At 60.0% G+C, this 24332-nt stretch overlaps 2 protein-coding genes across 3 annotated transcripts in view; one reads left to right on the forward strand and one right to left on the reverse strand.

Moving 5' to 3' along the window:
- Positions 1–577: 577 nt before the first annotated feature.
- Positions 578–4563, forward strand: Tp53i11 (tumor protein p53 inducible protein 11; the record flags this gene model as incomplete). Its single annotated transcript, XM_013514200.1, is given in 7 exon segments — positions 578–648; positions 981–1135; positions 1521–1579; positions 1780–1828; positions 2126–2222; positions 2600–2701; positions 2829–4563. Coding segments are annotated over 6 exon segments (573 nt in total). The 3' UTR covers positions 2963–4563.
- Positions 4490–24332, reverse strand: part of Tspan18 (tetraspanin 18) — a 38337-nt gene continuing 18494 nt past the window's right edge. Inside the window, exons 1-8 of one of the 2 annotated variants that reach the window (XM_013514197.1) lie at positions 22202–22268; positions 18025–18097; positions 16598–16792; positions 10731–10805; positions 9722–9820; positions 9182–9364; positions 8625–8708; positions 4490–7017 (exon numbers count right to left, since the gene is read on the reverse strand). In XM_013514197.1, coding sequence (XP_013369651.1) covers positions 6970–7017; positions 8625–8708; positions 9182–9364; positions 9722–9820; positions 10731–10805; positions 16598–16792; positions 18025–18087 — 747 coding nt within the window. In that variant the 5' untranslated portion in view covers positions 18088–18097; positions 22202–22268 and the 3' untranslated portion in view covers positions 4490–6969. Of the gene's footprint in view, positions 7018–8624; positions 8709–9181; positions 9365–9721; positions 9821–10730; positions 10806–16597; positions 16793–18024; positions 18098–22201; positions 22269–24332 lie in introns of those variants that run through there. The other variant, XM_013514198.1, reaches the window with a different exon arrangement.

The raw sequence follows: 24332 nt of genomic DNA on the forward strand, positions 1-24332 counted from the left end.
TGTCTTGCGTTCGAAGGCACTGTGTCACGCCCCTCCCCCCGTGGGATTCTTTGTTCTGATATTTGTTTGTTTGGCTGTTTATTTGAAGAACTGGCAGGCTGGGGGCATTCCGATAATCCCAGGGCTCTGGGAGGCTGAGGCAGGAGGATCACAAGCCCAGCCAGGACAATTTAGTGACCTAGTGAGACCCTGTCTCAAAAATTAAAAAATGGGCTGGGCTGAGCTGAGCTGAGCTGGGCTGGGCACATAGCTTAATGAGAAGGGCCTGGGTCTTTCCCCTCAGTATATCAAAAATAAAATAGTGCTGAACTGGTAGGCGTGACGATGGAGGTGATGTGGGGATCTTTGTGCAGCTGGCCTCAGCAGCCCTGTTGGGGCTCAGAGGCTGGGATGGCCTGAGCACACGGGGTACTGGGTGGCAGGTCCCCTGGGGAGGGACAGGCAGCTTCCGAGCCTGTGGGGCTGTTTCCCCAGCAGCCAGCCTCGGTCCCTGTCCTGGATCTGGCTCCAGGGTCCGCGGAACGGGCGGAATCGCAGTGGACGAGCCCTGACCTGCACTTTGCCTGTCTCTTTTTAGACTGTGTAGCCACAAGCCAGGACCCGCTCCGCTCTGCTCCGTACTGGAGCCCCGCATACACCTGGCTCACGGTAGGTGCCGGGGATGGGCCCTGGCGTCGGGGAGCGGTGAAAGACATGGGCAGGCGAGGGCTGGGGCAGGGAGGGGCCGCTGCCGGCAGAGACGGATGAGGCCTGGGCAGGGCTCCGCCGCCCCTTCTGCTCCATTCCCCAGCTCAACACGTCCAGGCTGCCCATGCCCTGCCCCTTGGCGGAGTCCTGAAGATTTGGGGGAAGTGGACTTGGTGGGCAGCGGGGATTGTCAGGGCAGATCCCAAGCCCTCTGGGGTGGGCTCCTCGGCTTCCTCCAGGCGTGACTGCAAGGCTGCTCCGCCTGCTGACCTGGGCCGGCTCTGTCCCCCTAGCCTCCGTGCTTGGGCTCCAGGACATGATGACAGCCAAGCAGCCCCCGCCGCTCATGAAGAAGCACAGTCAGACGGACCTTGTGAGCCGCCTGAAGACTCGGAAGATCCTAGGCGTGGGCGGGGAGGATGATGACGGCGAGGTGCACCGCTCCAAGGTGGGTCCCTTGGGCGTCGGCAGGCTGGGGTGAGCAGAGCTGCTTGTGCGGTGCCAGCTGCTGTAGAAGCATTAACCTTGCCGCCCTGGAGTTGTAGATGCAGCGATGCACCCGTTTTACAGATGAGAACACTGAGGCTCAGAGAGGCTGTCACATTTCTGGAGGCCACACAGGCAGGTGGCAGGAACAGGCTTCACAGCCCACATCTGACAGACACTGAGCTCTCGTTCTTAGCGACCTTATTTTCGGCTTCTCTTAAACTTCGGTGCCCAAGGAGGGAGGAGAGGGGCAGCCTTTCTCACCAGCAGAGCTACCCGGGCAGGTCCCTGGGTGCACTGGCTGCTGCTTTCCTCCCGGTGGCCTCTGACCCTCCCCGTGTCCACAGATCAGCCAGGTCCTGGGCAACGAGATCAAGTTTGCCGTCCGGGAGCCCCTGGGGCTCAGGTGAGCTCTGAGCTGGGTCTTGCTTTGCGGGGAAGTTGGGCTGGGTTGTGGGAGGGACGCAAGGGACACGTTTGGATTTCATGGTGTTACCTCTCCCCCAAACTGGCTGTCCGGGCACGCGAGGGGCCGTCCCCAGGCCAGGGGGCGGGTTGGCTGGTAGGGCCTGGCGGTGACCTCCCTCCGTGTCCCTCCCTCTGCAGGCTCTGGCAGTTCGTGTCTGCAGTGCTGTTCTCCGGCATTGCCCTCATGGTGAGGCTCTGCGCCAGCCCCTGGGACCCGGCCCGGATAGGGTGGGGCTCTGGTGTGGTTCCTGGGCCCCCGGGTGCCAACACAGCTCCTTGGGTCCCTAGCCCGGGACCACCGAACAGTCCCTTGTCTGTGGCCTGACTCCTGGCCTTGGGGTCCGCAGTCTTCTGTCCTGGGGTAGAGGGGTAGGGGCGACCGTGCCCTGCCCTGGGCTGCCCCGAGGTCCCTAGCTCTGGCCCTAGGGGCAGGAGGCGTGCACCCCTTCGAGCCCGGCCTCTACCCCCCTCCTGCTGTGCGCAGGCCCTGGCCTTTCCTGACCAGCTCTACGATGCTGTCTTCGATGGCGCCGAGGTCACCAGCAAGACCCCCATCCGCCTCTACGGGGGCGCCCTCCTCAGTGAGTGCTGCTGGGGGCCCTGGAGGCGAGCGGGGAGGAGGATGCCGGAGTGCTTTTCCCATTGCAGCCCTGCCTCCTGGGCAACTCCGCTGGGTGTCTGCTGCCACCTGGAGGCCGTGGGTGGCAGCTTTTGGCCACCAGGCTGAGTGCGGGCTACCGGTGTCCCAGCGGCAGGCCGTGGCTTGAGCCCCGGGGTCCCAGGTCCTGCCTGCACGGCCCACAGCCCAGGGGAGGGCTTGGCTCCCCATTCCCGCTGGTGGAGACCGCGTGCCAGGGAGGGACCCGGCGGAGACAGGCAGAGGACGACAGCCTATGACCTCGAGTGTGGGTTGGGGTGACAGGGACCAGGCTGTCCGCTCTGCTCTGGCCCCGTGCAGGCATCTCCCTGATCATGTGGAACGCGCTCTACACGGCCGAGAAGGTCATCATCCGGTGGACGCTGCTCATGGAAGCCTGCTATTTTGGGGTCCAGTTTGTGGGTGAGTCGTGGGTGGGCCCTAAGGGAGGCTGCTGGGGGGCAGGGGCAGGACCCCAGATGCAGAGCGGCGCGGAGAGGCAGCCACAGCCTCCCCTCTGACCTGTTCCCGCCTGGCCCCTCTCCCGCAGTGGTTGCTGCCACCCTGGCTGAGACGGGCCTGGTGTCCGTGGGGATCCTGGTGCTCCTGGCCAGCCGCCTCCTCTTCGTGGCCATCAGCATTTACTACTATTACCAAGTCGGCCGGAAGCCCAAGAAAGTCTAGTGGGGCCAGGGACCTGCGCATGCTGGGCTGGGTCAGTTCTGGGGCGTCTGTGTCCCCTGACTCCTGGAAGGCAGCCCCTCCCCCCCGCCACAGTGCCCCCGGCAGGCAGGGCGAGCCCCTTCCCTCTGGAGCCCTCCCCTGGGGCTGTGGCGTCCTGGGCTTCCAGGCTGACAGGTCGGTTGGGGAGACAGGCGTCTGTACCCCACTTCCTTACTCCACAGGGATACCCCCTTTTCTGGGCTCCAGGCGCCCTCCACAGGTCCTGATTGGAGAGCGGAGTCCTGGGATGTGGGCTGAGCCAGGGGGCCCCCTTCTTCTGCTAGGAAGCCCTCCTGTCTTGTGAGAGCCTGCAGAACGCTCTAGCACCCCTCAGAGCTGCCCTCTATGCCTGGACAACCCAAGAACGTGACCCTGATCCCCCACCTGCAGCCACAGCCTCCCCACGTGAGGCCACTGCGCACCAAGCACACGGCACGTGCCCTTCCCACGCCCGGCGGAGGCTGCAGTGGACCTTTGTGGAGGCGGGGAACCCGCACACACTTCCTGCCCTGCCCAGGCCCCGGCCCCTCCCCCAACTGGGTACAGAGGCACGTGAGACCCCCCACCCTGCAAAGGGACACACAGACAACGGGGTGGGCGGGGGCTGGTGGAGGTGACGGGTGTGGAGATGAGGAGGAAAAGCAGGTGTGTCCCCTCGTCCCTCCACACATACTCCAAGGCCTGGTTCCCCTCTGGCTGCCTGGCCCCTCCCTGGGAGCTGTCCCCAAGGCCTGGATGGGCAGAGATTTGTGCCCTCGGACTCCTCAGCTCCGGGCATAAATAGAAGCGATTCAGCCAGCCACCCCTTCCCCAAGACATGTAGGGTCGGGAGACCATTCCGTCCTGTAGCCAGTGATGTGTGCATGCCTGGCGGGGAGGTGGCTCCACCAGTCACAGCTAAGCAGAGGCCCAGTGGTAGCCAAGCAGTGTGGGAACCCCTCTTGCCTGGCGTCCCACTCTTGACTCTTGTCCCTGGAGTCCCACTGCCCTCTGCCGACAGGAGCCACTGCCTTGTCTTCAGCCAAAGCCCCAGCCCCCTTCTGTGTCAGACCTTGAGGCCCAGCCGCTCCTCACTGGGGTGACAGGTGGCTGCCACTGCCGCTGGGCATGCTGGTGGGCTTCCTTGGCCAACCCCATACCCACTGTGGTCGGGAGGGTGTTGCAGCCTCAGCTTTCGGGGCTGTACTGGGTCCTGGGCTTCCTAGGCGTGCTTTAAACTCTGCTGTGCACCTGGGGTACAGCTGGGGGCTGGGAGTCACATAAGGCCTGGCGGATGTGTGGGGACCGGGGGACATTAAGGCACAGAGGGCTGGTGCCTGGGAAGGAGGCAGCGAGGACAAGGCACCCCATGCCTAGTGAGGAGGGCCAGGCGGGCCCCACTCTGCCACTGGGCTTGGGGCACCCTGGCCAGCCCCTCCCTGTGGAGCCCAGTACCCTATCCAGCTTCCGCCTCTGCTTGGGCCACCCCGCTCCGGAGTCAGGACCATCTTTATTCACGGTCACTATTTATTCTTCATTCCTTCTTTTTGTAAGAAACAGTCACAAAAACCAGTGCAAAACCATCCGTGTGGGTGTCCTGTTTTATATTACAAAGCGCTCTTGATATAGAATATAAAAAGGGGGGCTTGCGGGAGAAAACCATGATAAATTAGCTCTGTTGTGGACTGTGAGGGACATTTACAGACTTCAAAATAGACTTTCAATGTGTGACCACGGGGAGGGAGGGGGGTCCGGCCTGGCGCCCCTGGGCACGGGTGGAGAGGGGCAAAGCATGAGACCAGGTGCTGCCCACAGGGCTCCTGGGGAGGGTGCAAGTCCCTGGCCCGTGCCCTGTACGACGTGCCCCTTCTGGAGGCAGTGGCTCTCCACAGCACAGACAGGTCTGCCTCCTTCCAGCCACAAAGGCCTGGCTTTGGGGCCGAGTTGGGCTAATTAGCGTCCTTGGCACCTTTCTGGAGAGCCCTGGAGGATGAGCTTACCTTGGCCAGTGGGCCCCGCCTCTGCCTCCTCTCTGGGGCGCCCCTGAGTACAGCTGGGCTCAGTCCTGCCTGGCTGGGAGTGGGATGGGGCTTGGGATCAGCCTCAGAGCAGCCGTTTGCCTTTTCCAGGATCTGGGGCTAAGTGTGTCCAGAGAGGGCCAGGGACCACAGCCAGGTTCCCTGGACCCTGGGACCTCAGCCTCAGGGAGCACATGGCATCTTATATGGTGATTGCTAGGGTGGACTGTTAAAGGGACAGTTCGGTGAGATGGAGTTCAGAGATGCAGGATGAAGTGGGGAGGCCAGATCTGGGCAGTGGGCACAGGGCTGGCTGCATCTGACAAGAGGCAGGGAGCACTGGACTCCAGACAGCAGCTCTTCTCCAGGTGGCTGGACAATGGGACAGGGACAGACACAATGAGTTCTGGGATCTGAAGAGGGATAGAGAGGACAGCAGGTACCACACTGTTCCTCCCACGCCCACGACAGAAACAGACATCACTAATCGAACTCAAGGTACCTACCAGACATCACTAATCAAATGCAAGGTGCTATCAGACATCACTGATCAAACTCAAGTTGCCCATCAGACATCACTAGTAGGGATTCCATTGCCCTCTCCCACTAGGCACAGACTAAAGCTCAGCATCAGCATAACTCCTGGCAGCCACCGATTGTTAGGGTGGAGGCATCTTACCACACTGGTCTAGAGTATGACACTTGTATATTTGGGAGTGTTGTGTGGATGGGAACCTGTGAGTCTGGAAAAATTTTTGCCTGAGCCTGGAAGCAACACTGAAATGTCCTGTGGATGACAAAAGCACAAGAAACGGTGTCACAGCAGAAATGGCTGAGATACCATTGGGTTCTACAGCCAGTAGACAGGGAGGCTGGGGGGCATCATCGTGCAGCCTGAACACTCCAGAAGGGAGACAGCAAACAGAGGTGTGGGTAGAACCACAAACAGAAGCCTCTTCTGTCTAGTGATGCCAAAGTCAGAGCAGTCCAGAGGCAGAGAGTGCCTCAGGAGGTAGTGAGCTCTCCGTCTCAGGAGGTATGCAAGAAGGAGAATTCTTGGCAGACACATCCAAGCCTCAGTTCTGGGTGAGGAGAAGGAGAATCCAATCTTCCTGGGGGTTTCTTCCACCCTGAGAGGGAGCTGGGGAGAGACAGGGAGAGGGTGGCCCATGGGGCAGTGTGGGTAGGGGATGTGATGTGTGTTGGGGGAGCTGGAGGTACAGGAGATGGGAAGGTGGGGACGGGACACAGTACGACTTTCCTTCACTGGACAGCTGGGAGGAGCTGGTTTCTGGCCAGCTGACCTCTCTTCTGGGGACAGGGGTGTGTGACAGCAGGTCTGCTGGAGTCCTGGGTGCAATGACAGCAGCCTGGAGCTGGCTGGGCTCTCTTCATAGCTATTGGGCCCATGCTGTGTGACTGTGGACAGCCCCCTGCCCCTCTCTGAGTTGCGTTTGGTCCGGCAGACAGGAAAGGAAGGACTCAGCCAGTGCAGTCCCTCTGGATTCAGTGCCTGCACGCAGCCCCCTCGGCCTGGCCAGAAGTGGGGGCATCTGCGTCACCCTCCAGGAGACCAGGCGTAGCGCTGTGGGTGCTGAGCCCTCAAAGGTGCGGCCAACAGGTCTCCCTTGGGTTTTGGCAGCTGTGCCACCTGTCGCCCAAATCCTTGCTTCCTTGGCAGCAGGGCCCTGGCGTAGTGTTCGTTGGGCCCCTGGGGGCAGAGGGCATCGCGGGTCAGTGCTGGGAGCCTGGCATCAATCTGTGGCCCCTGCCCTGGAGTCCAAGTGCGGCCATGTCCACATTTCTATCTTCATTTCGTTTTTGTTAAAAAAAAAATAGCTCTGTGCCCAGCCCTTCTCCTGGTCACCTGCTGCAGCCGCCTCTCCTCCCCTTGGCCAGGGCGTAGGGTGGGGGAGGAGAGAGCCGTGGGTGCAGGGTAGTGGTGGGCGGGGCATCTTCAGGCCCCACCCTCTACTGGATGCCCCGGAAGAGACACATGGCGAAGATCATGACAAAAAGCTGCAAGAAAACAGGGTGACTTGTCAGGCTGGGTGCATAGTGTCCAGGCCCCTCAAAGGGAAAGGGGCCATCTGCTTCTGGGTCACATTACTGCAGCAGTTCCTGGCACTGCCCCCTCAAACACCTCTGGCTACCTTCCTGGGAAGGGGGACTTTGGTGGCAGAGTCTTGAGTCTGAATCCAGCTGCCCCCTCTACCAGTGGTGACTTGGGCCAGGCTTCCCTTCTCTGGATCTGGTGCCAGGCTCACTTCCAAGTGCTTTTCCAGAAAGCTTTTCGCAGACCAAGGAGCAAGGAACAGAGAGGGTACCTAGTGGCAAAGGCCACACAGCTACAGGTTGCGGAGCTTGGGCTTGAGCCCAGGCATGCTGACCCCAGAGCTCATCTCTGGAGCCCTGCACCCCACCTTCCAGCTCCCAGGAGGAGCTGAGATTTACGTATCAGGCAATTACCTATCCGGGTAATGCAGCGAGGCAGCTGCAACCTCCCCAGGGTCAGGAGCAGAGCACAAGGCCCTGGGGCAGGAGGCGGCAGACGCTGACTCAGAGGGTTCCCTCTGAGCAGATCAGCTCAATCCGCCTACCCCAGCACTTCTTGGAGCAGCACAGGGAGAATCCTAGGCCACAGGCTGGCGCCCACAGCTCTGAGGGCCAGGGCCGCAGCAAAGGTCCTGACCCCAGCCCACGGGCGCTGGAGGGCATGAGGGTGGCGACCGCAGTACAGGTGTCTCTCCAAGACCCGCATGCCTTTCCGAGCAGGCCCTGGCACTGCGAGTACACACATCTCCCCCACCCCCGGGGGACCTGTCTGCTTCTCCTTCATTGTGGCCCCTCCTGGAGACGAGCAGGGCTGGGGTGAGCAAGGCTCGGTTCCCTTTACAGAGCAGTCAGATCATGGGTGGGGGGAACAGAGCCTCTCTGCTAAGTGTCATCTCTTGGTGGCTCTGCAGTCTGCAGCAGTTCTATTTTTTTGTTTTTTTGTTTTTTTTTTTTCATTTCTGGGGCTTGAACCCAGGGCCCTGGCACTGAGCTGTATTCCCAGCCCTTTTTATATTGTTTACTTTGAGACAGGATCCCGCTATGTTGTCCAGCCTGGGCTTAAACTTGCAATCTGCCTGCCCCAGGCGCCCAGAGTGCTGGGGTTACAGGTGTGTACCCCCACACCTGGCTGCAGCTCACCTTTACAGGAGGCTCAGGGGCTCTCGGGTGGAGGGGCCTAAGACCACCACTGTGAGGTTAACAAGGCCCCTAGGGCCCTGGACATCTGCCACCTTTCGAGGTGCTGCCCTGATCCCACCAAAGATGCCCCTGCACCTCGGGAGTGGGGAGGGTGTGAGGGAGGGGCGCCTCAGGGCCCGCCTGTCCTCGCCGCTGTGTGACTAAGTGCCTCCCATGCTTGGCTGTGCCATTTGCGGAGTCCCAGGATGACTCAGGTGGCAAGCAGGTGCGGCGGGGCTCACAGCCCCATGCGCGCAGCAGGGACCCCTGTCATGGGTGAAGGAAGTGCGGACGGGAGGTGACCGCAGCTGGGGGTGCAGATTGTGGGGTCTGCTCCAGGCCGCATGTGGGGCTCCCTTCTGGGGAGCAGCAAACGTGGGGCCTCCACTTACCTCGATGGCCAGCACCCCTATGGCCAGGGCTCCTGCCAGGTAGACATAGGTTTCGAAGGCATTGAGGATCACTGTGTAGCAGCCCTGGGGGAAAAGGACTGAGGTGAAGCCGCGGCCAGGCGGGACTGGATGGTGGGCGGCAGGAGACCCCCAAACATGGCCATCTGGCGGGACTCACCCAAGTCCCTCCCGGGGATATGCAAAGCCAGAGCAGGCGAGAGGGACCGTTTCTCTAATATGCTGGAAGAACAAGGGTTTCTTCCAGGGACAAACCCACAGCTTGCAAGCAAAGCAGAGACGTGTCAAAGCGTCCCTGAGCTTGGAGGCCATGTCAGGAGACATGGCTCCCTTCAGACAGTGGGGCGTTCCTCCGTGAGGAACGTGAGCGTGTGGCTAGCCCATGTGTGTCTGCCCACCCCCAACCCGCGCCATCAGGAGCTCAGGACACTCGGAACTACTCAGCCCCAGCCCTGCTGCAGAGCCGACAGCCAGGGACCACGCTCACACTCGCCCCTGCTCAGGCCCCGGAGCCCAGCTCCCGCCCCGCCCCGGCGCACCTGCTTGTTTACAAACAGGCTGTCGCCCAGCAGGCATCGCTCGCGGCTGAGCAGCTCGCCGTCCCGGGCCTGTGGCTCCCTCCGGCAGCAGGCCTCGGGCACCGCCTCACTGTCCGGGGTCAGCAGGTGAAACACTGACGCCAGCTTGAAGTCTTCGGGCCCATTGACCCCGCAGCAGCCAAACTGGAGGAGAGCAGGGAACAGGGCGGGGGCTGGAGCAGAGGTACCTCAAGAGGAGGGGTCAGGGGACGTGCTGGCCTGGCTCCATCTGGCCTCCTGTGTGGCTGCGGGACAGTCACTCAGCCTCTCTGAACCTGCGGGGTCCTCATTCATTCTTCTCATCCTCAGTGATGGTGACTGGCTGCATACAGGTCACACCCCGCCTCGGGACTGTGACCGCCTGGCCCTGGCTGCATGGGGTGCGATAAGGCTCTGGGATCGATTGGTCTGGGCTTAGAGGCTGAGTGTTGGGATCGATTGCTGATGTCTGGCATGGGTACAGGAACAGGAAGTCATCCCTGGGGGCACAGGGGCACTCACTGTGATCATGACGGAGTTCCAGGTGGAGGAGAAGACGTCTGTGTCATTACTGCCCTGGTAGTGCTTGGTGAGCTCCTTAGTGAAGAACTCGCGGGTGAGCTGGGGACAGAGGGGAGATGCTGACACTGACGCTGGGTGCCACCTGGCCCTGCCCTCAACTCCCAAGTATTTTCTGGGGTGCAGGTGAGAGTGAGGGCACCAGGCTTCCTTCCCCTCCCCAGGTCTGTGGCCTCCCCTTGAAGTGACAAGGACGCCCTGGACAAAGGCCTCACAATCCTGGGGTCAGGACATGCTGGGGATGAGCCCAGTCCCACAGTTCTTCTCGGAGAGAGGGCTAGGGGTTGGGGTGCCCCTCACCCTACTCCATCCACTCAGCAGCTCCCCCAGGCAGAACCAGCTCCCCGCCACTCTTGGGAGCATCACTGTTATTTTGAAAATTCCCTCCCAGGTGCCCGCTTCCTCCCCACTGGAGGGGACCGTGGAGCCTATGGGCGCCACCTCCTCTCCCTTCTGTGTCTGTGAGCTCTGGTGCCCCTGGCCCTTCTCCAGCGCCTGCTGCCTTTCCTGTGATGTCCACTTGCGGGGCGCAACTGATGGCCCAGGGAGTGGAGCCTCAGCAATCAATCACCCAACCAGGGCCTCCCTGTGCAAGTGCTCTGCCCCCTGGTCCTACACTTTGTATACACCAAGGTCAGGCGACGGCCTCACTGACCGTCCTCAGACCGACAACTGTCCCTGTGCCATCATTACGTAGGGCATGGGAGGAGACTCCAGAGCGAGGCAAGGTTGCTCCAGCTTCCTCAGCAGAGACCCTTCAGCCTCCTGCCTCTGTGGCCTCTGGAAATGCCCTGGCCGGAAGAGGTTCCTGGGTCTTTGTGGGTGGGAGGGCATTTCGGGAGACACTGCATGGGGCTGCTCTGTGGGACCACTGAGGAGGGGAGGCGGCTTTGGCTGGTCCCCAGTGAGCCCTTTGTGGGTAGCGGGGATGGGACAGCCGGCTGGGACGTACGTTTTCCCTGAAGATGAAGGCCAGGATGGCTGCTGAGAGCTCCGCCAGGAAGATGATCAGGATGAACAGGAAGAACTGCAAAGACAGGGGCCAGCTCGTGAGCCCGGGGCAGGGCGGCTGCTTGACCATGCACCCTTCCATCGGTCGCCTAATTGACTAAGAGACTGGCCTGCCATATACCAGACATTTCTCATGATAGACATCCCAATGATCCATCCTTGGAGTCAGCAAAGTTGAAAAGAATATGACAGAAGTGAACAAATGACTATACCCTCAATAACATGCACCTATAGTAACATATACCACTTACAGAGGCCCTTTGGTGCAGTGTGCAACCTGAACAACCCTACTTAGCAGCCCTAGAAAGAGGCTGTGGGTGAAACCCCTCTGGGTTCCCTCCAGGTGACTGTCCAGGCTGTGGGAATCTTGAGCTCTTGAGAATTCCAGGGCCATCTCTCCCTGCCACTCTTCTGCTTGTCCTGGGAAGGAAGGAGGTCACATTGATCTTCAGCTGAAATAAAGGAGCAAGATGGAGGCCAGGTCACATGGCCATCAAAACCTGAAAACCCAAGGCCTTGGAGTTTGATATCCAACCGCCAGCCCCCTCTGCTCCCCTCAGACTGCCCATGCTGGCTCCGTGTCGGGCTGTCACACGCCGGGTGGTATCTTCACGGAGGACCCCAGCCACCTTTGCCTTTTGACACCTTGCTTTCCACATCCGGTTATGTCTCAGCTGCTTCCAGCAAGCAGTTTTTTGTGACCCCGAGTCCTAACCGGCCCCATCATGGTGCCCAGTGACATCCCCGCCAGGCCTCCAGCACCGGGACTGTGACCACGCACGCTGCACACCCAGTGTGCGAGACACACTAGCTCCAATCGCAGGCTGGTAGATGACCACGTCCAGGAGAGGGCAGGCCGCTGTGGCGTCTGTGACTTTGCTACATCAGGGTCCCTGCTGGTGCTGCTGGCAGAAAAAAGGGGAAGCACTTTTGCCTTCATTCCTTGGCAGTGGCAGAGTCTGCTGTCACCGTGCCAGGAAGCCACCAGTAGAAGACTTGATCCCTGGTGCCCTCGAGGGCGCCTTCCCACACCCTTCCCAGGGACCCAGGAAGCCGTGCAGATGTCACTAGAGGTGCCCAGCTCGAAGGGGGCAGGTGTATTGGCTCTGTGTCCGGAAGCCTCGGGTCCCTCCTTCCTAGTCCTGTGTGACTTGGACAATTTTATTCACATCCCTTCCAGCCTCAGTTTTTCTCATCATACAATGGGGCTGTGTGTACCCACTTCCTGGGGTTATGGTGTCACAACGGGAAGGTGCAACTTGTTGGGATGTGACAAGTTGGGGGCTCATGACAATGCAGAGGGCCTGGCTCACACCATGAACCGGGCACAGCCACCTCCCAGCGCCCTCTGGACCACCGATGATGCCTTGGAATGTGTCTCTTCCGGTTAGAAGCTGTCACTTCATCTCCACCCTAGGGAACCCTAGGGGTCCTGCACTGCTCAGCCATGGAAGAACCATGCATGCCTTTAGGAATCCTCAGCCAGGACACAACTCCTAGACTTGGCAAATCGGCTGTTTTTAAAATGTCCGAATCCACAGAGAAGCTCCTGCTCAGACTGATCTGAGGCACATGTCCCAGCTCTGCCTCCAGCCAGAGCTCCGGCACATCCCGAAGGCGGGGTGATCTCAGGCTGGGGCTGGGGAGTGGGGCAGAAGAAAGAGCAGGGGCCTTTGCCTTCACTCCTTGCCATTTGCAGAGCCCCGCGGAATGGGGCACAGCATCTCCTGGGCTTGGGGCGGCCGCCCCCCGCAGGATACCCGCACTCCATTCTGCGGCCGCCCCTGCAGGACACCCACATTCCATTCTGTCACCCGAGGGTCCGCACTCCCGTAAGTCTAACTGGCTCTTGGGCTGGGTGGTCCGGAAGGCGGTGCCCTCTGCCTCTCCAGCCTCTCCTTCCAGTGGCAGTGATGGAGCCCCTGGCAGGGGGCCTGGCACCTCCATTTAGCTGGTGATGGACGGTCATCCGGTTCCATCGCCCTGGCCCATGTCTATAAGGAGCCGCTCTTGCTCTCTGTCCTCTCCTGGCTGCTGGCAGATCTTCAGGCCGGCGAAGAGCACTCCCGGAAATGGTCTTCGTCCACGGTGCGGGCTGGGGTTGCAAGTCACGGCTGGGCCGGAGATGAGCGATGATGGAGGCCGAGTGTACCGCTCGCTCACTCGCGCACATCACTGGGGCGCATGCGCGATCCGCGACGCCGGCGCACAACCCCCACAAGAATGCGCCAGGCGCTCATCACTAGGGCGCGTGTGCGATCCTCAAGGCCGGACTGCATCTCCAATAAGAAAATGTGGGTGAAGGATCGAGATGAATATGGACATCTTTGGGACAGCTGGTATGGGTCTGATCTGGTGCACCAACCCCTTCCAGCACCCTGGCAAGCAGCTCCCCGTCAGCGGCGTCCCATTTTATGGAAGAGGCTGTGGCTCTGGGAGCTGCAGTGCGTCCTCCGGCTGGCACAGCGGGCGGCCATCACCTCAGGGCTAAACACAGCTTCTTAGCATCGCGTTATCCTGGAAGTCATACGGGCTTCCGGGTCTTAGATTTCCCCGACAGCCTGCTTGGTCCATTCTGGGTCAAGGCCGGCTGTCCGGTTTTCCATTTGTCAGGTGCGCATGCGAGCCGGGCGCCCAGGTAGGCAGGGCGTGCACTTTCCCACTGGATCACGGACACGACACACACCTCAGCTAGGAAGGAGGTGTGGCTGTCCTCATTTCACAGGAGAAATGTGAGGTCCGGAGAGGTTAAGGAACCAGCCCCAGGGCTCAGCCTAGACTCCAAAGCTCTCTCTTACCCGTATCTCAGGTACAGCCTCCTTCTTGTCCTTTCCGTCCAGGGCGATTTGTCCAGCGCGCCCTTGCGGGCAGGCGCTGGGCGAGGTACTGGCGATCTGGGGGCCCCCAGGGTGCGTGCCTGTGTCCTTGTGGCTCGTCACCTTTGCCCACGGCCACGCCCGTGGGAGTGCACACACCACGCAGGAACCTGCTCGGCGGGAAGCGGCTGTCTCGCCGCGTGTGAGCATTGCGGGGTTTTTTTCTTCCATCTGTGAGCCGCGGCTGCTCTCGGTTCTAGTTTCTAATAAATATTTACCGAATTTACATACTTCACGTACAAGTCAGCTCGTCTATTTTTTAAATACATTCCTCCTTTTTGCTGTTTTCTTTTCCAACTTGGCATGCCTTTGTTGAAAAATATTTTTTAAAATTAAGATCTTTGAATGAATTGGCTGAAAACACTCCTTGAGATAGTCAGAAAAGGGGGTGACGTGTGATTTCCACACCACGCACCCCTGGTCGAGGGGCGTGTGAGGATCGGGAAACTGCGCTTCCAGAAAAATGGGGCGCCGGGTAACACGGTCCTCAGCCGATCGTCCTCAGCTGACCGTCATAGGTCCCTCTTCCTATGGGTTGTCAGCCCTCGAACAGACGGCAGGGGGCGCTCGCGAACCATCTCTAGGCATCTTTGTCACAGGCCTCTGAGTCCGCGTCCTGGGCATCCAAACCTGCTCTCTTCTCCCTCCAGAGTAGCACAGCCTTCCAGCTCCAGGAGGACCCGAGGGCCCTGGGGGACGACTCCGGGCCTCTCCGACCAGCTCCAGGCTGGGAGAGATAAGTGGTTCCTGAGTTTTTAGGTCATGAACCTTCCTTAAATCCTAAGTACTTCAGCGTCCACTCGCCCAGAACCTCTCTCCGATCGACACCCACACACCCGATGCCCAACACATACAAGTGCACGTAATGCATGCACACGAAACACGCACATGTGTGCCAGACACTTGCAGTACATGTGTGTGGGCACGCAAGCACCAAGACACGTATGAATATATATGAGTAATACGCTACAAATATGAACACATGGCACATGTGACGCCATGCAGCGTGCTTGTGACAGTACACACACAGGCACATGCCACATGCTCCGTGAGCACGCACGCGCACACACGCAGGCCCTGTCAGGACGTTTGCACACATGAACTTTGGACCCTCTGAGTGCATTCGAGGCCAAGGGCCCCGCACAGGGCCCAATCTGGGGGTCAGGTGACCTGGATGCCGGTGACCCTGCCTCTGGCCAGCACTCAGACCTGGGTGGACGAGCAGGGCAGAGAGACGACAGAGGCAAGGACACTCAGGAGAGGGACAGGGAAAGACGGACAGACAGACAGACAGACGCTATGTGGAGATGGACAAAGAGGATAAGGGTCAGGGGAAAGGACCTGCCTGGCAGCCAGGCCCCACTCTTCCTAGAGGGTGACTATGCAGACCCTGTCCTGCCCTGCGCCTCGGTCTCCTCCCCAGCACTAAGCAGACAGCGTCCCTTCCAGCTGGCAGGCTCGCAGGGAGCACTTAGCTGCAGATCTAGCGGCCCGCCCGCTCCAGCCAAGAGCACCGCGCTGGTTTCCTGTCTTGGCTTCAGAGACGGCCCATTAACAATGAATGAGCCCCTGGGGCCAAGGAGCGGGGGCGGCAGGGGAGGTCTGCCGCGTCCTGGGACCCATATTCCAGGTCCTTTTTCAAGCCCCCGCCAAGACTTCCCCCAGCTTGCACCGACACGAAGGGAAGTTGCCGCCAGGGGGCGCCCGCGCATCTCCTTTGTTTCCCTCCCAGGAAAAGTTCGCAGGGCTCCCGGGCAAAGAGAACGCAGGCCGGCTCGCGTCATTCATTTCGCAGCTGATTGGGCTTCTCCGGGATGCAGAAAACTGCACCGGGTGGGTCACTAGCTGGGTGCTGGTTACCGCGGGACGGGACAGAACCTCCGCTGACCAGCCAGGCCTCCCTGACCTTCGCTCTACTGGGCCATCATTCCAGGGAGCAGGGTGCGGTGCACTCAGATCCCCAGCCTCACGCTGGACCGCCGCCCAGGGCCGGGCCTCCCGGGAGGGGACGGTCACCCGGGTCACTGCTACATCTTCAGCACCCTCCTAATCGGAGTCCACGGACTGTCATTTAATGACTAAGAACCTGCACCGAGAGGCTGGGGATTTAGTTCAGCGGCAAAGCGCCTGCCTGGCAAGTGCAAGGTCGTGAATTCGGTTCCCGGTACCGGAGAAAAACCAAAAAACCAAAAAAAAAAAAAAGAACAACAAAAAAAGAACCTGCTGCACCGGTCACAGCACCTCTGTCTTGGAACTGCAGTAGATTCTTCCACAGCCCAGCTGTGTCCCCACGGAATTCTGTATCTCAGATTGGAAAGACGCTGTGGTGGATGTGAGTGTTCTCAGATGATCACGCCTTGGAGAGGCCTGGCAGTGCCCCCCATCTTGGAGCAGCCCCTCTGAACTGCAGGCAGAAACCCTGCATGGGGCAGGCTTGGGGAACAGGGGCCCAAAGGCAAGTGGCAAGGGCTGGGGACCCCCTGGCCATGAGCTCAGACCTCCGCGAGTCCCTGGAGTGTGCCCACAGAGTGGGCCCGGCTGGACACGGTGGAGGGAAGTTGCAGAGGCCGGCGGGAGCTAAGAGGCGGCAGGCAGCCACTGCAGAAGCCAAGCCGGCTCCCAGAGGGGCAGCAGGGCCCCCTCGCAGGCCTCAGCTCTGTGCCTGTGACACCTCCCTGGGGACCCAGGGCAAGTTGTGGGCCACTGCAGGGACTGCAAGGGGACCGCCGACTGATTTTATTTGCATTTCTTCCCGTGCTGGGAAATTCTGCCACTGAGCTGCACCCCAGCCCCCAGGAGGTCCTGATCTTTAAGGTCCCTTCTGGGGTGGAGAGCCCTAAGTGTGGGCAAGACTCATGGGGTTCTGTGGAAGCCAGGCCCCCACCTCCCAAGGCAGGGCACCCATGGGTGGGGTGAGGGGTGGGCTACTCACAAATAACAGCAGACACTTGTTTTCTCGGACAGCCCCGCAGCAGCCCAGGAAGCCGAGCAGGAAAAGCAGGCCCCCCATGGCCAGGAGGATGTAGACACCCGTGACGAGCAGGGGGTTGGCAGCTATGATCTCCCGGAAGCCGGTGGGGTCCACCATGACCCAGATGCCGACGCCCAGCAGGCAGGTCCCTCCCAGCTGCACGCAGGGAGAAGGAGAAAAGGCGGACGTGGACGTGAGACTTTCCCCCTGCACCCTTGCCCTCAGCGGGCAGGGGCAGAAGCACTCAGCACCAGGCTAGCGGGCAGATGTTGTTGGCCAGACACTGCCTTTGCTTGTGGCAAGCCTGCCCGCTACCCGGCCCTGAGGTTTTGTCTCAGTCCAATGTCTGACCCATTCTTTGCCTGTGGCCGCTGAGGCCCACCCCTGTAGCCTCCCCTTGCTCCTTCTGTTTGCCTTAAGTGACCGAGCCACAGGGCCCCGGGGTCACCTCATTCACCCCTGCAATTGCACACCGAGGCCTGGGGGGGTGACAGTTCACTGAAGGTCACACAGCAAGTTGTGGCAGAGTCAGGGCTACACACCAGGCCTCTGCGACACTCAACGGAGGTCCACAGACATAAGCTGAGATCCATGCTGCGTCTGTGCCATCCGCACTAGGGCCTGGGCGACAGACAAGGTCACTGTCATTGTCCTCAGCAGGACGTTGGGTTCCCACTGTCAAATCTGCAGCTGGAGAAACGTTCTCACTTACGTCTTTGTTAGCACGGCCAGTATTTCTCCATGTCTCATGTGTCTTGGGAGGGAGGCAATTAGTCCTGAGAAAGGGCTGTGCCACTGACAAGCTGTGTGACCTTAGGTGAGTGGCCTAAGCTCTTTGAGCCTTAGCTTCCTTTCAGTTAAAAGGAGACTGCATTCCCATCTCCCAAGGCAGAAAGGATAAAATGGGTGTGAGTGTGTCCAGCAAGTATCAGTGAGTGTCTGTCCCATTTGCCTGCGGCACAGAATGGCAGCGGGTCCACTGTGGTGAGAACCAATGCTTGGCGCTGATTTGAGCCCGTGGCCTGGGGGGCAGAGGGTGGCGAAGGAGCCAGTGGCTAGAGGCCGACTACACCCCAGGCACTTGGCGAACGGGTTCTGCTTGCTATGCAAAGGCCCTTGGGGGCTGATCACTGAGACACTAGGCTCGGAGAGGCGAGATTCAAGCTCCAAGTCACAGGGCTGGGCAGCCACGGAGCTGGGACTTGAACCTGCGGCCCCGGGAGTTCTTGGCTTCTGTCGGTGCTAGGCTGCGTGGGGCGACACCCCAGGGTCCGAGTGGCCATCCCCGCGGTGCCATGGGCTCCTGCCCCAGGACTTGGCACCCCAGGCCCATGGCTGAGCCCCTGCCCATTCCACAGCAGCGGAGGCGGGGGCCCTGGGCCACTTACAAATATGAAGAAGTTGAAGACAAACATCAGGTACTTCATGCAGCTCAGACAGTCCCCCTCCATGGTGCTCCACCTGCAAAACGCAAGGCCATTTCAGTCCTCCCAGGGACCCTGCCCCAGGAGGCCCAGCGGCAGCCCCTCACTTGCAGTGGGTGGCGGAAGGGATGGTGACAACCCCTCTCCGGGGAATGGTGATGTGCCAGGATTATGCCCTTGCTCTGCTGTGTGACGCTGGGTAAATTACTCTGCCTCTCTGAGTCTTACTGTCTTCAATTTTAAAACGGAGATTAAAAACACAACTTCTCTCGTAGCCGAAAGGTGGCTGGCCCAAGGCCACTCACATTGGTGTGGTTGTGAGCCCTCTGCATTGTGGATTTTAGGAAACCGAGGCTCAGGGCCCACAGCACCCCCACCACCACCCCGCACTCCAGCCTCGGGCTGCCCAGGGCCACTTCCAGTTCTGGCAAGGGGGGTGCGGAGCTGTAAGATCAAGGAGGTGCAGGCTCCCACCTGCTCCCCGGGGCAGGTGCCCCAGCCCTGACCTCCATCTGTGACCCCCAGCACCCCACCTGCCAGCACCTCCCCAGCACCCCTGACATCTGACCCTCACGGCCCTCACTGCACAGCGCTCTGCTCTGTTCAGCCTCCGTTTACTGAGCACCTACTGTATACCAGGCGCTGGGGTCTGAAGCCATGGGGTGCAGCCCTTGCCCACCCTGGGGAGTGCGCGGCACCGAGCACTTGAGATCACGAGGCTCCGCGTGTTTGATACCCAGTGCCCGCACCAGTTCTTAGCAGCCCTAGGAGGGACTCAGGGCGGGGACTGGACAGCCAGGCAGCAGATGAGCAAACAGGCCCATGGGGAAGGATGTGCTGAGGCCCCGCTGCTGGCCAGGGCAGGGCGACCACGTGGGTGAAACTGAGCTCCTTCCCAAGCGCTGCCCGGAGGTGGTCACAGCATCTACCACGGGCTTGGCCAAGGACTCAGGGGTTTGTGTGGTGTGGGGACGGTGTGGGGGCTTCTTATTGCTTCCGCTGCCTCCCTGGGCCAGGGCTGGGCTCCACTTTCTCCATCCTACTGGGAGCCAGGTCCTGCAGCAGGGACTTTACACATACTGTCACTTAATTTTTTATTTTTTGAGATAGGATCTTGGTATGTAGTTCAATTGGTGTTAAACTCACAGTAACCTTCCTGCCTCAGCCTCCATAGTGCTGGAATCACAGGTGTGTGTCACCATGCTGATGCCCATCCCTGGGTGTCCAGCAGACCCCTGATGCCCTTCTCTTCCTATTTTTTTCCCCCAGAACTGGGGATTGAACCTGTGGCCTCTGAACTGAGCTCCATCTCCAGTCCTTTTTTATTTAGAGACAAGATCTCACTAAGTCACCCAGGCTGGGCTCAAGCTTGCCATCCTCCTGCCTCAGCCTCCCAAAGTGAGGGATCATAGGTGTGTACCACTATGCCCAGTTTGCCACATCTCTTTGAGGCCTGCAAGCTGAGAGCTGCACGGAACGGGGGCGGGGGGCAGGTGCAGGAAGGCCTGTCCCCTCCCCGGTCTGTCCCAAGCCCCTTTCTGCCAGCAGGCAGAGGGCAGGGCTGCTCCTCAAGGAGACTGTGGGGACAGAGTGACTATTACACATCCTGGCCATCAACTGCAAGAGTGGACTTTGCTGCGTCCCTGTCCCCAGCCCAGCTGTCCTCCTGCAGGGTGGCCCAGGAGGCTGATGTCGGGCTGACCCACGTCCCACCACGCAGGGCTGGGCATGGGCTGTGCAGTCGGACGCCCAGGCTCTGACCTCAGCGCCTCCCCTTGGGGCAGTCCCTGACCTCCTGGGGCTCCTTTCTTCACCTGTGACCGGGGGTGCTTCAGATCAACCACAGCGCAGCAAGCTATGAGCGCTGCCGAAGACATGGAGCCACAGGCACCCCACTCCACGGGCACAGGCCCGGCCGGGGGTGGGGAGGGCCCTTACGGCAGCCACACCTACCGCTGCCTACCTGGCTACTCCGAACCAGCCCGCTGGGTGGGAACCAGGACCACGCCTACACCTGAGGTCCCCGGAGACAAAACTCCCGGGCAGGGGAAGGGGATAGGAAGGAGAACTCCTTCACCACAACACCAGAGGCGGAGGCGCAGTGCCCATGTATGGCAGCCTGCCCAGCGGCACAGAGGTCTAGGGACCAACCAGGGCTCGATCCAGCCTCCTCCAGGTCCCGGCTGTACCTGCCCCGGGAGGAGGTGCTCAGCACAGTGCCGGGCCCAGAAGCACAAAGTGAGGGTCTGGAGCCCCAGGCGCCTGCTCTGTACGGCACGCTGTGTGACCCCAGGCAAACTGCTTCCTCTCTCTGATCTCAGAGATCACATCTGTACAGTGACAGCACAGGGACTCAGCGACCTTTCTGTTTCTTCTGTTGCTCTCTAGCACAGGGCAGAAGCAGCCACGGGAGGGACAGGTGAGGAGTCTGGGAAAGGGGCGAGCTCTGGCACCATCCCCCCTGCCTACCCGGGCAGGGCTTCGCTCCAGGGCAGGACCCAGCCTAGGGCGCTGGCGATGAAGGGGCAGGGTGATGACGGCAGCTCCTAAAGGGCTGCCTGTGGGTAAGACGCGCCACATTCATGCCAATGGCATCTATGGCCTGGTCGCAGACGGGTGCGATCACAGGAGCCCTCTCCCGGGGAGTCAGCACAGAGAACGCGGATGCCCTGTGCAGGAGCGGGCAGGGCGGGTGGCGAGTGCAGAGGGCCAGGGTGCCCGGCCAGGGACCAGGCCCCAGCTCCGCCCGCTGAGCCGGCAGGCAGCTCCGTTTCCCACTGTGTTGGTCAGAGTCGAGCCCTCCTCACCAGGCACAGACAACCCTGAGTCCAGGGCTTGGCACACGGGAGCTCATTCTCATAACAGCCAGCAAGGGCTGGCACAGCCCCAGTTCTTACCGTGTGCCAGGGAATGCGTACGATCTCACTCAGTCCTCGCAATGCCTGGGAAACAGCTAATACCATCCCACTTTCCAGGGCAGGAGGAGCACTGAGCATCACACTGAGGCTCAGAGAGGTGGAGTCACCCATCCAAGGTCACACAGCACAGAGGTGCTATAGCCACAACACTTAAATCATTTATAACAAATGCCAAGTGCCTTGACCATTTGGCTGTCCTCCACCGAAGTGCAGACCGGTTAAGCCACTCTATGTTCCACCACCCCAGCCTCCCCAGCTATCATCTATCTACGGCCAGGAGAAACCAAGGACCAATGCTGGCTACTCCACCACCACAAGGGGCTTCTCAACCTGGAGACACATCTCCACATGCATTGGCCAGATTGGCATGACAGACTGTGGATCCTCCAATCTCAGCCTGGATTTGGCTGTAGCCCCACCCCCTCCAACCTTCAAGAAGTTGTCGCCCCCATAGGGTTCCCTAATTTACCTCAAAGGAGAGGGGAACATGGACACATCTCTGGAGAGTGGGCTGTGAGGTCCAAAGGCTTTGCTGGTCCTCAAAAAAGTGATTCAAAAGGCACTTAGGAAGACGACCAGAAGGCCCACGGTGGTCATACCCACCATCCTACCCTTATGTTCAGTGGTTCTCACATTGGGTTCCCCGAGAAAGCAAGTCCTGAGGTCATTTTCAGTACATCATGGAACAGCTGGGGAATCAGCCTCTCGTCACAGGCCAGCTCAAGGGACAAGCATCCGGGGTTTTGGAGCAACGAAACCACACCAGGTGGGGACCTTGTTTCTTAAATTGCTTAGAAGCTCTGGCTGCCAGGTCTGTGTGACTTTGCAGGACAAAAATTAAGGAGAATGTTCCCTTATTTTAGTGGCACACATCAGGCTTTAGGAAAAAGCATGGTTCACACAGCATGGGCTGGGTTTGTCCAGTGTCACACTCCCAGGGTCTAGGGCGCTTCTGGGCACAAAGTGAGTCTTCAATGAATATATCTGAATGAATGAGTGAATGAATGAATGAATGAATGCACTGTGGGAAAAGAGAACATAGCAACAGAACAGTGCAATCAGCAATCAGAGAAACAGGCAAACACAAGTCAGAAAGAAAGGAAGACCAGAGAAGACTGATATATAGAGAGAAACAGAGCCAGCAGGGGTGCAGGAGGAGGCCATCAGCCCGGCGAGACAGATCGGGGAGGGGTGGGAAGCGAGGGGCAGCGCGGGACAGTCACCTGGGCAGCCACTCAGGCGTCAGCGGGACGGGGTTTCCTGATCAGAAGGGTTCGTGCCTGTGTCCTGCAAAAGAAAAGGCCCGATTACCAGAGGGAAGGGACTGGCGTGCAAACCAGTTCTCCGGACACTAAGGAAAAGCTTGTGGCACCTGGGGCCACTGCACCAGGGGTCGGCATAGCGGCCTTCTGACCAGACGCCAGCCCCCGGCTGCCCTGGCCCAGCTGTGTGATGCGACAGCGCCCCCTGTGGCACACACCCGGATGTCACCTGGGCATACGGGGTGACACCTCAGCAGGACGTGCAGCAGGGCTGGCCCGGCAACTCCGGGCTCCCGGGTGGAGGACAGGACGCTGGGAAGCAGTCTTTGGCTTTGCACGGGATTTGGCAGAAGGCCCCTTCAGAGAAGGATTAGGGGCCCCCGGCACAGAATGAGTTTGGGTTCAGAAGGCAAATGGCCCCTGTGGAGTCCCATGGAGTCTCCTACTCTGCCACACCTGTGGGGACTCGTCTGGGACCCGCCCTGACTGCTCAGGGAAGACCCAGAGTAGCCTGTGCCCGGAGCGTGGGCTGTGGTGGGCGTCTCTATACAGAGGAAGGGGGGTTCCGGGTCTCAAGATGCCTCGTTGGCTTCCCACCCAACTGAAAGCCCACCAGGGGAAGGTGTGGAAGTGAACATTTTCCCTTCTTTCCTCCCTACACCTATTTTGCCCTCTCTCCACCCACCCGCTCCTCTACCCATTCATCTATCCCTCCATCCATCCATCCATCCATACATACATACATACATCCCACCCATCCATTCATCCACTCATCTACCTATTGCTCCATCCATCCATCCACACATCCACTGACTCCTGCATCCATACCTTTATCCTCCCCTCCACTGCCCCGTGCATTGCTTGTACCCTGTACCGGTGCTCGGCTGGGGACTGGAGATGCATTGAACGCACTTGCAGTGTGAGCTGGGAGGTCAGACGAGACCAGGAAACAGGTAACAGGAAGGCTGGGAGTCTGCATGGAGTGGGGAGCAGGAGGCCCACCTTCGCCCGGTGATCACTGGGTGCCATGGAGAACAGGAAGGTGAAGGGGAGAGGAGCATCTGGGGTGGAGCTAGGTGGCAGAAGGGCCTCTGGCCTGGACATCCCCGGGCAGCGGACTCCAGCTGCCTGCCCCCCGCCCCGCCTCTGCATGCACCAGCTTTGGGGAACCTGGCAGTTTTACAGCAGGGGAGCTGAGCCCTGGAGAGGGAAGTGGCCTGTGCAATGCTGTGTGACCGAGTGAGGGATGGAGCTGGGACTCAGACCAAGTAGTCGGAAGCTAAAGGAGCTTGGACAGAAAGGGCACCGGGCTCCTGTGTGATGACCCTGCCTTCTCACTGTAGCCCTGATAAGCTGACCGAGGAACACCGAGGCGAAGAGACTGCAGGGGCAAAGCTGGGCACCCCCTGGGGGCTCTGTGCTTTTCCCGCACCGCAGGACAACTGTGCTGGGGATGAGCGGAGCGGGAACGGCAGCTGGAGGACAGCTGGCCCCGGGGCTCCGGGAAGCAGGGAGGGTTCACAGTTCCCTCACATGCTCTGCTGCCCCACTCCATGCCAGCCACCTGCCCAGCACCTCAGGCTGCTGTCCTGGACACTGTGGCTTGGACAAGAGGCAGAGGTGACACAGACGTCCAACCCATGGCTAGGAGGAGGGGCTGGCATCCTGCCCTGGCATGGGACAGGCTCCCCCACTTTGGAGCGCCAAGTGCCCTGAGCAGTCCTGCTCCTTTCTGTCTTTGTCCTCCTCATGTCCCGTCCCATGCCTGGCTCCCGTGTGTCCGGGAGAGGCTATCCCGGGGATACCTGCTACAGTCACACCCACAGCCACAGCTTTCACAAGGCCTGGGGTGGCACATGCCCTGGGCAGCTCCTTGAATCCGTGGGACAGTCAGTACCCTCTCTGAGACTCTGTGTTCCCCTTTAAAAGCTGTGATGGTCAATTTTGAAGCCAGAGGTGGCTGAAAGAATTCCTGCTACCTTGGGTAAGAATTCCTGCTACTTTGGGGAGACACAAAGTGCCCTTCACTTGGGGCACATGGTCACCAGGATCATCATCACATGGGACAAGTGGGTGTCCAGCCCACAGGGTC

The sequence above is a fragment of the Chinchilla lanigera genome, unplaced genomic scaffold (assembly GCF_000276665.1).
Source record: "Chinchilla lanigera isolate Chin_1 unplaced genomic scaffold, ChiLan1.0 scaffold00021, whole genome shotgun sequence".
NCBI lineage: Eukaryota > Metazoa > Chordata > Mammalia > Rodentia > Chinchillidae > Chinchilla > Chinchilla lanigera.